At 35.4% G+C, this 16179-nt stretch overlaps 2 protein-coding genes across 2 annotated transcripts; one reads left to right on the top strand and one right to left on the bottom strand.

Moving 5' to 3' along the window:
* The first annotated feature begins 11999 nt into the window (after nucleotides 1-11999).
* LOC138327663 (uncharacterized) lies at nucleotides 12000-14174 on the top strand. The gene is made up of 3 exons (XM_069273950.1): nucleotides 12000-12489; nucleotides 12613-12728; nucleotides 13353-14174. Exons 1-3 carry the CDS (start codon nucleotides 12153-12155, stop codon nucleotides 14139-14141), a joined length of 1242 nt encoding a protein of 413 aa, XP_069130051.1. The 5' UTR covers nucleotides 12000-12152; the 3' UTR covers nucleotides 14142-14174.
* Nucleotides 12516-15888, bottom strand: LOC138327664 (uncharacterized). Its single transcript, XM_069273951.1, has 3 exons — nucleotides 14559-15888; nucleotides 14169-14356; nucleotides 12516-13305 (listed from the first exon to the last, which is right to left on the bottom strand). The coding sequence occupies exons 1-3, from the start codon at nucleotides 14782-14784 to the stop codon at nucleotides 12814-12816; spliced, it is 906 nt and encodes a 301-aa protein (XP_069130052.1). The 5' UTR covers nucleotides 14785-15888; the 3' UTR covers nucleotides 12516-12813.
* Between the last annotated feature and the right edge of the window lie 291 nt (nucleotides 15889-16179).

Genomic DNA, 16179 nt, shown 5'->3' with positions numbered 1-16179 from the left:
GAAGGATTTACTGTTATTGGGTAAACATTTAGGCCTTACTATCAAAACTAATTTGAGGAAAGCTGAAATTAGGAATGTAATTATAAGATATTTTGTTGACAATGACAAATTTGACACTAGTGCATTAGATAGTATAGAGGAAACATTCAGTTCAGAAATCCAAATTAGACAAATGGAACTTGAACATGAAATGAAAATGAAACAATTAGAGAAAGAAATGAGAGAAAGAGAAATAGAAAAGGAGTTAAGAGAAAAAGAAATAGACAAAGAAAGAGAGTTAAGAGAAAAAGAAATTGAAAGAGAATTAAAAGAAAAAGAGATTGAGAGAGATCAGATGTTAGAGCTAGAGAAGCAGAAAATTCAAGCTGAAACAGAACTTAGAATGAAAGAATTAGAGCTAGCTTCTCAAGACAGTTCAAGTAATCTAACTTTTAGGGGTTTACAAGGAAACAGAGGTTTTGATGTCAGTAGAAACATTAGGTTAGTTCCTCCTTTTCAAGAGAAAGAAGTTGACAAGTATTTTCTGCATTTTGAGAAAATAGCTGATAGTATGAAATGGCCTGAAGATAAGCTTACAATGCTTCTTCAAAGTGTCTTGATTGGTAAAGCTAGAGACATTTATTCTTCTTTATCTGTAGATGATATTTCAAATTACCAAGTAGTCAAGAAAGCTATTTTGAAAGCTTATGAGTTAGTTCCTGAGGCTTACCGCCAGAAATTTCGAAACTCGAGAAAGAGAGATGAACAAACTCATGTAGAATTTGCCAGCGAAAAAGAACAATTATTTAATAGGTGGTGTGATTCTAAAGAAATTGATGAGGATTTCGGTAAATTGAGGCAATTATTGTTGATAGAGGAGTTTAAACGTTGTGTCCACACAAACATAAAAACTCATTTAGATGAGAGAAAAGTTGAAACCCTTAGTGAAGCAGCTACAATGGCTGATGATTACGCTCTCACCAACAAAGGCTCATTTGTTAAAAACAGTTCTCAAGACAAAAACAGTATCACAGGTACTAGTAAATTTGGTCAGATAGGAACCAACCTTTAGTGGCCCTTCCAACGACAAACCTAAATTAGGTGATAAAACTAAGTCTGCTTCTAAAACAGATGATAGGGTAGGTGTGGGGTCTCCTTCTGGTCCTGTTTGTAATTACTGCAAGAAAGTAGGGCATGTTATGTCTGAATGTTATTCTCTCCAGCATAAGGAGCAAAGGCGTAAACAGTCAGTTCCTTCTGTGTTAGCTATGTCAAAGCCTAGTCAGAAACTTAGTAATATTGTGGAAGATTCTAAAGTGTCTGTTGAGATTAAGAGCTCAGAGTCTGATAGTGTCTTGGAGAAGTACTCTCCCTTCATTTCTGAAGGTTTTGTTTCACTTACTAGTGATATCACCAACTTGAAACCTGTGAAGATTTTGAGAGATACTGGGGCTTCTCATTCTTTAATATTAGATGGTGTAGTGCCTTTGTCTGAGGAGACCTCATCTGGTAGTAGTGTTTTGCTTCAAGGTGTAGAGTTAGGTTTTGTTAATGTGCCTCTCCATTGTGTTTATTTAAAGTCAGACTTGGTTACTGGGCCTGTCACCATTGGTGTTAGACCGGAACTTCCCATAGAGGGCGTGTCGCTCATTTTAGGCAATGACTTGGCTGGAGAGAAAGTTAGGGTAGATCCCTTAGTGTTGAGACTATTCAACAGGAATTTCCTGGTATTTTCCCTTCTTGTCTTGTAACGCGTTCAATGAGTAAGAAGGTTTCTGATGTTGCAGTAGTTGAGGATCATTATAGTCCAGGGTTAGGTGACACTTTCTTGGCTCATGATATAGAGGATGTCGGGAGCAAGTGTGATCTTTTGAGCAATCCTGTAGACTTTGATAGTGATAGAGTTGTTCCTAACAAGGGTACTTCTTTGTCTGACATGATGAGTAAATCATCTTTGTCTAGAGAGGAGCTTATAGTAGAACAGGAGAAAGATGCTGAAATCTCCTTATTGTGTAATCGGGCTTTGAGTGAGGAAGAGGCTGAGAAAGTCCCGGTTTGTTACTTCCGTCAGTCAGGTGTGTTGATGCGCAAGTGGCGCCCCCCTGATGTGTCTCCCGAGGAAGACTGGAAGGTTGTCAATCAAATAGTTGTCCCACCGAGGTATAGGCAAGATATTCTAAGTTTGTCTCATGACGTACCTATGGCAGGGCATCTAGGTGTGACCAAGACTTATAACAGGATCTTAGATCACTTCTTTTGGCCCAAGTTGAAACGGGATGTGGTTGATTTTTGTAGGTCTTGTCATACTTGTCAGGTGGTAGGGAAACCTAATCAGAAAATCCCTGTTGCACCTTTGCACCCCATTCCAGCATTTGAGGAACCATTTAGTAGAGTCATTATAGACTGTGTAGGTCCTCTACCCAAAACTAAGTCTGGGAATGAGTATCTTTTAACTATTATGTGTGCTTCCACACGCTTTCCTGAAGCCATTCCACTCAGAAATATTAAGGCCCCTAACATAGTCAAGGCTTTGGTTAAATTCTTTACATTGGTTGGTCTTCCAAAAGCTGTCCAGTCGGACCAAGGTTCAAATTTCATGTCTGGTATTTTTCAACAAGTCATGTACCAGCTCCAGATCAAGCAGTATAAGTCTAGTGCTTATCATCCAGAGTCTCAGGGTGCTTTAGAACGTTTTCATCAGACATTGAAGAATATGATGAGATCTTATTGTTTTGAAAACAAAAGAGATTGGGACGAAGGTATACACATGTTGTTGTTTGGCGTTAGAGAATCTGTACAAGAATCTCTTGGCTTCAGTCCCTTTGAACTTGTGTTTGGACATACTGTACGTGGTCCTTTGAAAATTTTGAAAGACAAAATTTTGGACGAAGATTCTAAAGTGAATCTCTTAGAGTATGTGTCTAACTTTAAGCAAAGGTTGACAAGGGCATGTGAACTGGCAAAAGAAAATTTGGCCCTTACTCAAACCAAAATGAAAACATGGTATGATACAGATGCCCGTGCAAGAAGTTTTGATCCAGGTGACAAAATTTTGGCTCTATTACCAATACCGAGTCAGCCTTTGCAAGCTAGATATTTTGGACTTATGTTGTTGAGAAAAAGGTCGATGATGTTAACTACATTGTACAAACTCCAGGGAGGCGCAAGAAAACTCAATTATGTCATGTTAATATGCTTAAGAAATATGTAGATAGAGAAGAGAGCAAGACCTCTCAACCTATTGCTACTTTGGCCTCTGTACCATCACAAAGTGAAAGTACAGCTGATATTTGTAAATTAGACTTAGATGGTGGTGTACAAGATGTAGGTTTAGACTGTGGTCTTAAGTTACGGAACTCAGATGTGCTCGCGAACTTGGACAAGAAACTATGCCATCTATCAGAAAAGGAACGCAATGAACTGAAAGATTTGATACTTGAGTTTAAACATTTGTTTCCGGATACACCAGGTAAAACAGATGCTATCTATCATGACGTGGATGTAGGCGATGCGCCACCTGTCAAGCAACATCCTTACCGTGTCAATCCTTTGAAAGAAGAACATTTAAAGAAAGAAATTCAATACATGTTGGACAATGATATTATTGAACCAAGCAAAAGTGAATGGAGCTCTCCATGTGTTCTGGTGCCAAAGCCAGATAAGACATACCGGTTCTGTACTGACTTCAGAAAAGTTAACTCTGTCAGTAAAACAGACTCTTATCCAATTCCAAGGATTGACTCTTGCATTGACAAAGTTGGCAAAGCCAAGTATGTTAGCAAGTTTGACCTGTTGAAAGGATATTGGCAGGTGCCATTAACAGAAAGAGCCAAAGAAGTGTCTGCATTTGTAACTTCACAAGGTTTGTACCAGTACAAAGTTATGCCGTTTGGTATGAAGAATGCCCCGGCAACATTTCAACGTCTTCTTAACAGCGTGATATCAGACCTGGAAGGCTGCGATGGATACATTGATGACGTCTTCAACTACCACGACACGTGGGAAGACCATCTACGCGGGATTCGCGAATTCTTCGAGAGACTCACTACCATGAAATTGACTGTCAACTTATTGAAATGTGAATTTTGTCATGCAACTGTTGAATTATTAGGCCATGTTGTAAGACAGGGGCAGGTTAAACCGGTTCATACCAAAGTAGAATCAATTATAGATTTTCCAACTCCTGGAGGCAAGAGAGAGCTGATGAGATTTCTTGGTATGGCTGGATACTACAGAAAATTTTGTCAAAATTTCTCTGTTATAGCAGCTCCACTTACTGCTTTGTTAAAGAAAAATGTCAAATTTGTTTGGTCAGACGAATGTAAGTCTGCCTTTGAGAAATTGAAAGCCATACTATCGAACTCACCAATTCTGACTGCTCCAGATTTTAATAAACAGTTTAAACTGTTTGTTGACGCCAGTGATGTAGGTGTTGGTGCTGTTTTGATGCAAGAAGGTTCTGAACAAATTGACCATCCAATTTGTTATTTCTCGAAAATGTTTGACAAACACCAGAGAAATTATTCCACCATTGAGAAAGAATGTTTAGCATTGATTTTGGCCTTGAACCAATTTGATGTGTATCTCTGCACTACAGTTGTTCCTGTGTTGGTCTTCACCGACCACAACCCTTTGACATTCATTGGGAAAATGAAAAACAAAAATCAAAGAATTCTCAGGTGGAGTTTGACTTTGCAAGAGTACAATCTTGACATCAAACATATCAAAGGGAAAGACAATATTCTGGCTGATGCTTTATCAAGGATTTAAACGTTACTTGATCCTTTTCAAGAAAACTTTCTTTTCTTTAAGGAGGGGTGTGTTATGTATGACACTAAATACATGTAGTTATTAGATAGGGGAGATAACTCCTATAGCTATATTATCAATACATCCTATAAAGTTCACATCATTAATTTAGGTTATAGAACTTTCTAGAATATCATCATCGTATAAACAAATATGTTTGTAAACATGTTGATTATTAGTAGAGATCTAGAATGATCTATTTCCAGAAAGTTCTGTGTGTTTACTTGTTTACTGTTTTTAGTTAGATATTTCTAGAAGTAGAAGGTTCTCCAATATTCTTGAATTAGGGTTAAGCTATATATACTCCAGCTGCCCAAGGCTAATCAGAACTGTAATGAGACCTGTAATAAGACATATCAAGAATTGTACAGCGCCATATAAGATTCTATTGGGAGAGCTATTGTGACTTTATCTGTGGATTATTACAACGCTTTGTGTGGATTTATTCATATTGCCTGGAACTTTACAAATCATCGGTGGACATTCAATTTCCTTGTGGATTTGTGATTATTGTGAATTTGAAACCTGGAAGGATCAAGGATTATACCAGGACATTCGCATACAGATAAGTAACACTTTAAATCTTCGTATTACTCTTGTACCACCACCAATTACTTTAGATATTGTAAACCATCTCTGTATAATATTGTATATATAATTAATTTGTGTTTTGAATTTAGCTGTTGGTTTCTCATTTCTGTTATTCTGGGTCATAACAGAATAATCCAAAAAGTAACCACATAAAGTGTTCAAATGAAAATTGAAATTACTTGTATACAGGCATTATAAATAGATAAAATATCTTGTACCTTTTTAGAAATATACTAAGTGATATTTTACAAATAAGTACATTTAGTGTGATAATGTTTTAACCCTTCTTGTATGACTATACACGTACATTTATATTCGAAACGTGAAAAAAACATGCTTAGAATTTTTACTAATACCTTAGAAATTACGGAAGATTGCAATATGCCACGATGCCGTAATTACAGTACTAGACTGGAATATTTTTTTAAGTTTAAACCTTTAGTTGAAATAGTTCTTAGAACCATTTTTGTTTCTGAATAAGTCACCTTCCATTTTTGTTTTACCTGCGTACGACATATACATGTATATATGTGTATGTAATATATATTCCTAGGTATAATCAGGTATATTTTATTTCCATATGCTTTTACATTTTCATTTTAAAAAGGGAGGTGACAATAAAAAACCTAGAGCATAGATGTACGGGGTTTTCATAATTCAAATCACAATCCAATTAACGGATGTCCTAACCTGATTGACAGTAAGACAATAGCAAATACCCGATATAGTCTACCGAATAGCAAATTGCCCGCGGCCAGGTAATTACAGGTGAGTTCGATGAATGGCGTTGTGTACAGGTAAACAACATCCTGGTCATGGTATTACATAACCATCAAACCAAAGGCATGGCTAATTATATAAGTATCTATAATATCGGTGTATCTACTCTTATATCGATTAAAAATTGAAAGCGTCCGCACGGTCTGAAAAAATAGTTTGTTTTGCTTAATATCTCAATTATTTGATCTTTTATAATATCAAAAGTAAATTCTTTCTACCACATGTTAAAACCTTTTACGGTATTTTAATAAAATAAAATGTATCTCGATTTATTCGGTTAGCAACATACAACACAATGTTTGTAATGATCAGTCATCGGTGTTTACGTATGTCAAGCATCGTATTCTTGATGCTTTAATCAAGGATTTCTTAAATTGTTACGTAAAATTTCATTTTACAGTCACAAACTTTGCAATTCACAATGTATCAAAGATACAGAATACAGGAAAATATTATCTAATTAAAGCTTATTCGTTGCTGAACTCCTCGACAAAAAATCTGAAACTTTTATTTCTGTGTGGATTTTCTTTCATAATTACACGAAAATACCTGCTATTAGAGCATAAATTAGAGTATTTGAAACATCGAATTTCACTCTTTTAGTTATTTATATTCGAGCCAAAGTTATTGTACGATTAACTTCACTCGAAAGTAATCATAAAAAAATCTTTGATCGGCTACTCCTGTGACCGTCGATGTAAGTGATAGTACAGCTATAAGCCACGAACTATTATGACATCACACGGTTTAGAGCTAGAAAATATGCATAATCAGAAAATGGTCAGAAAATTTGACCTCGATATCGGAGGTTTACAGATTATTCCGGTCGCGCGCGGCCCGGAGTGATTTCTACACGGTCTAATAAAGCCATTTCCAGCATAAACTGAAATTATCACTTTTGACTGCACAAATCCTTTAATAACCCTTACTTTGAGCTTGATATTTGGGTTTTCATACCAATTATGGAGCGCAGGGGATTATGCCACGCTTTGTGGCTCCCTGTTTGTGATTCAAATTTGACCAGGTTGTTTTACCAAACCGTATACTAATTGTTGTACCAAACAGGAATTTTGTGCGTACCAAACACGTACACTCTAGACAAAACATGCTCATTAAACATAATCGATTATGGCACAAAGGATAAATTTACGATAAATTTGAAGTGGTAAATAGTTTTTGTTCTATCCTAATTCTTCATTCAACATCTTATCTTAAATAAATGCATCCGATATCTTGAGATATGTTCATATTTTCACGCATTTTTTTGAGTTTTGTACGGAAATACGATCCATGTAACATGTTTGAATACGAAAAAGGAGGCTTTATTCTTATTTTCACATACAACTGTTGGACATATTAAAATTTTAAGTTTTCACTGTTCTAATTTTTGATAAGTTTCAATGAAAAAATGAAATAATATCGAGATTTTAAAGCGATTTAGAATGTACCCGTCTCATTTTATTATTTACGATTTTTCCGGATGTAGATACCAAACAACCGGGGCCGGATCCCGTTACCATACAGTGTAATTTGGAAAAGTGATAGTTACTATAGATACCTAATTGTTCTGTTTATTCATTAAGTTTTTTAATTGTGAATGAGTAAGTGAAGTGTAGAGTTTTTTTTTATTATCATTGAATGTTGATGGGAAATGACGTTTAAAATAACTTTCAGTTCTGCAAAGAGGTGGATTAATTATTATGTTTACCTTCAATTGATATCTGAACTCTTTATTGTCATTTATGTATTGAATTTATAATATCTTTTAAACATGATGGTGATTCGAAGTTTAATATTTTATACAAATCAAGTAGTTTCTGATTTTTTTTTGTCGCATTTCGGCTTACGTTTCCCACTTTAGTTCTTTTCTAGTGTAAATTACCTCTATACGTAAACCAGTAATGATTTCTGTTTGGCACACTGTACAGTTTCGATCCCTTGCCACCACACAGAATTTCACGATACCTTGATGAACCTCGTGTAGATACGGTTTCCACGCACGAGCAATCCTTGACATAGACTTATCTCCTACCTGATCTGCCAATGGACGTGTCACCACATTTAAAGATGGTTTTTCAAACTTGGTCGAGCCTTCTTAGCAATATTTCTCGATCAATCGTAAGACGCTGTCCTCTTGAATTGCTTTACATAGCTCTTCAAATCGTGTTTCACTCGCTGGTAGTCACATTACTACACTCCCCACAAAATCCTCTTCCTCTGACGTCAGATTTCGTATTGGAACTTTAGAAAGTGTGTCCGTTGTGTATTTAAGGCTGAAAACTCTGCCACGTGGAAATAAACACCCACCTTACTTCAATCGCCCAAAACCTCATTTATTCAGAAAACATATTTACACACTATACACGAATGTATTTAGGAGATGTTTATCTTTCAACTCCTGTACCACATCCACACAGAACAAGCCGAGAAAACATCGCTGTTACAACCAACTTTAAAAAATAAACGCACTTTGAAAAACATATCAAAGTGAGTTTATCAATTTTTGTCAAACATAAAGATATGGTGGTGTATAGTTGTCATCAAACATAAAGATATGGTGGTGTATAGTTGTCATCAAACATAAAGATATGGTGGTGTATAGTTGTCATCAAACATAAAGATATGGTGGTGTATAGTTGTCATCAAACATAAAGATATGGTGGTGTATAGTTGTCATCAAACATAAAGATATGGTGGTGTATGTTTGTCATCAAACATAAAGATGGTGTATGTTTGTCATCAAACATAAAGATATGGTGGTGTATAGTTGTCATCAAACATAAAGATATGGTGGTGTATAGTTGTCATCAAACATAAAGATATGGTGGTGTATAGTTGTCATCAAACATAAAGATATGGTGGTGTATATTTGTCATCAAACATAAAGATATGGTGGTGTATACTTGTCATCAAACATAAAGATATGGTGGTGTATATTTGCATCAAACATAAAGATATGGCGGTGTATATTTGTCATCAAACATAAAGATATGACGGTGTATAGTTGTCATCAAACATAAAGATATGGCGGTGTATGTTTGTCATCAAACATAAAGATATGGCGGTGTATATTTGTCATCAAACATAAAGATATGGTGGTGTATAGTTGTCATCAAACATAAAGATATGACGGTGTATAGTTGTCATCAAACATAAAGATATGGCGGTGTATGTTTGTCATCAAACATAAAGATATGGCGGTGTATACTTGTCATCAAACATAAAGATATGGTGGTGTATAGTTGTCATCAAACATAAAGATATGGTGGTGTATAGTTGTCATCAAACATAAAGATATGGTGGTGTATAGTTGTCATCAAACATAAAGATATGGTGGTGTATAGTTGTCATCAAACATAAAGATATGGTGGTGTATAGTTGTCATCAAACATAAAGATATGGTGGTGTATAGTTGTCATCAAACATAAAGATATGGTGGTGTATGTTTGTCATCAAACATAAAGATGGTGTATGTTTGTCATCAAACATAAAGATATGGTGGTGTATGTTTGTCATCAAACATAAAGATATGGTGGTGTATGTTTGTCATCAAACATAAAGATATGGTGGTGTATAGTTGTCATCAAACATAAAGATATGGTGGTGTATAGTTGTCATCAAACATAAAGATATGGTGGTGTATAGTTGTCATCAAACATAAAGATATGGTGGTGTATAGTTGTCATCAAACATAATATGATATGGCGGTGTATAGTTTGTCATCAAACATAAAGATATGGTGGTGTATAGTTGTCATCAAACATAAAGATATGGTGGTGTATAGTTGTCATCAAACATAAAGATATGGTGGTGTATAGTTGTCATCAAACATAAAGATATGGCGGTGTATATTTGTCATCAAACATAAAGATATGGTGGTGTATAGTTGTCATCAAACATAAAGATATGGTGGTGTATAAAGATGGTGTATAGTTGTCATCAAACATAAAGATATGGTGGTGTATAGTTGTCATCAAACATAAAGATATGGTGGTGTATAGTTGTCATCAAACTTAAAGATATGGTGGTGTATAGTTGTCATCAAACATAAAGATATGGTGGTGTATGTTTGTCATCAAACATAAAGATGGTGTATGTTTGTCATCAAACATAAAGATGGTGTATGTTTGTCATCAAACATAAAGATGGGTGTATGTTTTGTCATCAAACATAAAGATATGGTGGTGTATAGTTGTCATCAAACATAAAGATATGGTGGTGTATATTGTCATCAAACATAAAGATATGGTGGTGTATAGTTGTCATCAAACATAAAGATATGGTGGTGTATAGTTGTCATCAAACATAAAGATATGGTGGTGTATAGTTGTCATCAAACATAAAGATATGGGGTGTATAGTTGTCATCAAACATAAAGATATGGTGGTGTATAGTTGTCATCAAACATAAAGATATGGTGGTGTATAGTTGTCATCAAACATAAAGATATGGTGGTGTATAGTTGTCATCAAACATAAAGATATGGTGGTGTATAGTTGTCATCAAACATAAAGATATGGTGGTGTATAGTTGTCATCAAACATAAAGATATGGTGGTGTATATTTGTCATCAAACATAAAGATATGGTGTGTATATTTGTCATCAAACATAAAGATATGGTGGTGTATACTTGTCATCAAACATAAAGATATGGTGGTGTATATTTGCATCAAACATAAAGATATGGCGGTGTATATTTGTCATCAAACATAAAGATATGGCGGTGTATAGTTGTCATCAAACATAAAGATATGGCGGTGTATAGTTGTCATCAAACATAAAGATATGGTGGTGTATAGTTGTCATCAAACATAAAGATATGGTGGTGTATAGTTGTCATCAAACATAAAGATATGGCGGTGTATGTTTGTCATCAAACATAAAGATATGGCGGTGTATACTTGTCATCAAACATAAAGATATGGTGGTGTGTAGTTGTCATCAAACATAAAGATATGGTGGTGTATAGTTGTCATCAAACATAAAGATATGGTGGTGTATAGTTGTCATCAAACATAAAGATATGGCGGTGTATGTTTGTCATCAAACATAAAGATATGGCGGTGTATATTTGTCATCAAACATAAAGATATGGTGGTGTATAGTTGTCATCAAACATAAAGATATGACGTGTATATAGTTGTCATCAAACATAAAGATATGGCGGTGTGTATGTTTGTCATCAAACATAAAGATATGGCGGTGTATAGTTGTCATCAAACATAAAGATATGGTGGTGTATAGTTGTCATCAAACATAAAGATATGGTGGTGTATAGTTGTCATCAAACATAAAGATATGGTGGTGTATAGTTGTCATCAAACTTAAAGATATGGTGGTGTATAGTTGTCATCAAACATAAAGATATGGTGGTGTATGTTTGTCATCAAACATAAAGATGGTGTATGTTTGTCATCAAACATAAAGATGGTGTATGTTTGTCATCAAACATAAAGATGGTGTATGTTTGTCATCAAACATAAAGATATGGTGGTGTATAGTTGTCATCAAACATAAAGATATGGTGGTGTATAGTTGTCATCAAACATAAAGATATGGTGGTGTATACTTGTCATCAAACATAAAGATATGGTGGTGTATAGTTGTCATCAAACATAAAGATATATAGGTGTATATTTGTCATCAAACATATAGGGATTGGATTTCGTTTTTATGTTAACCATGCTTGTATGGAGCAATTCCTCTAAGAATATATTCAATATGCGCCCCATAGAATATATTCTTAGAGGAATTGCTCCATACAAGCATGGTTAACATAAAAACGAAATCCAATCCCTATATATTTACACTTGCTAGGCTTGGTCACTATACTCTAAAGGCCCGTTCACTCAGTAATACAAGGTTTATACAGTAGGTATTATAAACCTTTTGATATATAAACCTTCTGTGTGCACACAGTAAACCTAATCCGTACACCCCTGCTGGAGTTCCCGCCAGGGTGTTTACATAACACTCCCGCCACTATGTCAAGATGGACAACATGGAGGAAGATGAAATTATTACTGCTGTGTGCACAATTTTTATATGTGCTGGACTTCACATTTTTAGACAGCAAAGGCAAGGGAAAAGAATTTGGGTACGGCCATGGATTCAAAGGAGGGAGGAGAAAGGGGCATATAATGCATTATTGAAAGAAATTTCGTTAGAAGACCCAATAAGTTTGAGAAATTTCATCAGAATGGACATGACTTCATTCAACCAGCTACTAGAGATGGTAGATCCATACATAAGAAAGAAAGACACCTTCATGAGGAATTCGATACCACCAGCTGAGCGTTTGGCATTGACTCTAAGATTTTTGGCAACAGGTAATAAATAATTCAAAGATTTACAATAACAGTATAATATTTCAACTTTATTCAAATAAACTTCCATTTTTACACTTATAACTGAAGTTGTTTTTATGTCTTATGATTGCTATTTTCTTTCAGGAGACAGTTATTCATCTCTTCAATACTTGTACAGAATCCCAAAAAACACAACAGCTTCTATAATTCCAGAGACATGCGATGCAGTTTACAATGCTCTAAAGGATACCTTCCTGAAGGTAAAGAACTCTTTTTCTGTCATGCTTTGTCCTCAACTGTGCTACAGTAATTATATCTTTCTTTGTATATAATCCAATCATTCAATTACTGTTGATTCGAATAGGAATATGAACCAGTAGATGCTGGAACACTGAACACATTTTGTGAGCCAGGACTGAAGGTAGGACTGCGATAGGGGTATTGTGTCATCTGTTGCTGTCCGGATAACGGTCCTTGTGGAGGATTACTATCCTCAAACTGTGCATCAAAGATTAGGCTCTGAATTTTCAATTTCAATTGGTTGTTTATTCTCGGGTCTTTTACTTTTTTCAGTTGCAATGATAAATACTTCGCAAAACTTTCATGTTCATCATCATTGTTTTCATGTGTACATGTAGGTTGGACAACTTTTCTTGATTTTATTTGAGAAAGAACCGATACGGCTTCTGCCATGACTTCAGTCGGACCTATGTTTTTTCTCTTCTTTGCTGGAGTTGGCTGACATATTTCCTGTTGTGGTGTCTGTCTACCTGATGACTCCTCTGATATGGTATCATCTTCATCCTCATTTTCTGTGTTGTCTTGAGAGCTTATGTCCTGAAATGATAGTAAAATGTATTACAACATCATTCTTATATTTTCAGGTACCTGACACCAAAGCTGCTTGGCTTTCAATTGCCAAAGACTTTGAAGAAAAATGGGATTTTCCTAATTGCATAGGTGCTATGGATGGAAAACATGTAGCAGTGAAATGCCCTCCCAAAAGTGGTTCTACATATTTCAATTACAAGAACTATTTCAGCATAATTCTGATTGCTATTGTTGATGCTGATTACAATTTCTTGTATGTTGATGTTGGTACAAACGGCAGAGCTAATGACAGTGGTATATTTGGACGTTCTTCAATCAAATCTTTATTAGAAAATTCTGAAAATCTGCCTGATCCAAGACCACTCCCTGGACGACATGTTAATATGCCTTACGTTATTGTCGGAGATGATGCTTTCCCACTTAAGGATTACCTTCTCAAGCCATTCCCAAATCGCCATATGGATATTGAGAAAAGAGTTTTCAATTACAGACTTTCTCGAGCAAGACGTGTTGTCGAAAATGTCTTTGGGATATTAGCTAGTAGATTTGGCTTTTTGCAGAGAGCTTTACCATTGGAACCAGATAAAGTAACCAAATGTGTTCTTGCTGCCTGTGCATTACATAATTTTTTCAGATCAAAATCAAGCCAGGTATATACACCTGAGGGGAGTTTTGATAACCAGATTTCATCAGGAGAATGGAGGAATGAGTCCAACAATTTCGTAAATATGGCACAGCAGGGTGGCAACAGAAACACAACAGATGCTCGTTCAATACGGGATGAATTTAAAGACTATTTCAACACCAATGGCCAAGTATATTGGCAATGGGACTTGCTTTGAACTAGTTGAAATAAAAACTAAACTTACCAAATTTGTCACTGATTTTCTGGGTGTTATTTGTGGTCTTAGAAATGCATCTAGGGTGTCGAAGTATGCCCATTTACTTTTGTATACTTCTGCGGTACCAGCACCACTTTTCTTAGATTTGGTGACTTTTGCAAGCTCCCGTGCGTAGTAAGATCGCACATGTTTCAGTTTGTCATTGATGTCATCAACTGTTAAAAATGTAAGAAAAAAAAAACAACCGATAAACTTATGTAAAAGAAAATTAAAAACAATTTGCTTGTATATGATACATGCAGTAAAAATGACATTTTCAATGTGTAAATGACACACAAACCAGCTCTTTTATTGTTTCTTATTTGACAAAGAATGTTTTAAGTTACAACATGCACACATATGTATACAAGTACTTACCACTGAAAGTGTCTCCCAAAACTTCTTTTATTCTTTCTAAAGCTCTAGTTCTGACATCTTTCTTAGAATAATTGGAATTTGAAACATCCCATAGTTCGGATTCTGCTTCATAATGATGAAGAAGATCTTCCATGTTTTCTCGTGTCCAAAAGATTTCCGACTTTTTAGCAGCCATGTTTACATATACATGTACATGTGTATCAATGTTTATGATGCTGGGCCCCATCTCTATCCCTGCCAGCTGTGAGCTGGTCACTGATTGGTCAGTCTGGCCAAAGTCTGTACGTTTTGGTTTACAGGATAGAGCATGCTCTATTCTAAAATGTGGTTTATCATCCTGTCAGAAGGATTATGTTACAGAGGAATAGGCTAGTTCACACAGCAGGTTTTGCTTTAAGCAACAAGTTTGATAAGCTTTGGTTTACTGTGTGAACGGGCCTTAATACTAGCCGAATTTGTTTACCATAACTGCATGGTAACATTGAACTTTGAACTTGGGTATGAAAATGTTATGTGCAACGTAAAAGGACTATTTTTTTAAAAGAAACACATGGCTTTGTTTACATTTTGACGCAACATTACGTGTATATTGTTGTTTTCATAGAGATTTGGAAAAATCTAAACAATATATACATGTTTTATATTTATATATGATTCAAACAATTTTTAAATTAACAATTGTATAAAGAAACGGAAAAATATCCCCACCGGGCCGACGTGCTTTCATTTTTGTTAAAAATGATGGGTGTCAAATGTAAACATTACCTCTGTGCCTATGTTCGTCCTACGATCGAGTCTTTGGGGTGGACGGGCGTGAGACCCTCTGATAGAGGTCAGTTATAAACATATCCTCTTGTCTTTGTTCTTTGAGAATTTAATCATGTGTATTATAAAACATGCACCGCTAGTAATCCACGTGTTGACAGTTACGCGTCACCACAAATACATACAAGTGAAGTTGTTCCATAGATGGCGATGGATCTAAGCGTAGATTATATAATCACATGACTCCGAAGGATGTAATATCGTCAAGTCAGAAGACAATCTCAAACAAAGTAGCTACTTGAACACTGGTGTTTTGACAACTTCGGAAAACTCCAGTGTGTAAGCGTGCGTCAGCCTCGCCTCGCTGCACAATAACGGTCACCGAGTTCACACATGTGGCCGTGAACAAATACTTTGTTATTACGCTATATATGAACTTTTAGCAAAATTAAATGCCCATTTAAAGTTCTCATCTGATTTAATAAAATTATCTCTGAAATTTACTTTGTTTGTCATGTTTATTTTACACTAAAATATTGGACTTTTTTGTCGTCGCGGATGAATAATTCTACCTTACGTGAAGCGTCATCATTCGCTGTTCAATTGAGTAAGCTCCTCCCACTTTTGACCGACTTTTATTGAATAATTACGTCACTTTCAAATGACGCGCCCCATATTGAATATATTCTTAGAGGAATTGCTCCATACAAGCATGGTTAACATAAAAACGAAATCCAACCCCTAGATTTACACTCACACGACTTTTTATTTATATTTTATGCAATGAAATCGTCATTTGAAAGTGACACAATTATTCGATAAAAGTCGGTCAAAAGTGGGAGGAGCTTACTCGATT

This window comes from Argopecten irradians, chromosome 7, assembly GCF_041381155.1.
Source record: "Argopecten irradians isolate NY chromosome 7, Ai_NY, whole genome shotgun sequence".
NCBI classification, from domain to species: domain Eukaryota; kingdom Metazoa; phylum Mollusca; class Bivalvia; order Pectinida; family Pectinidae; genus Argopecten; species Argopecten irradians.
The sequence above is the reverse complement of the archived record's forward strand: the minus strand, read 5'-3'. Positions and strand labels throughout refer to the sequence as shown.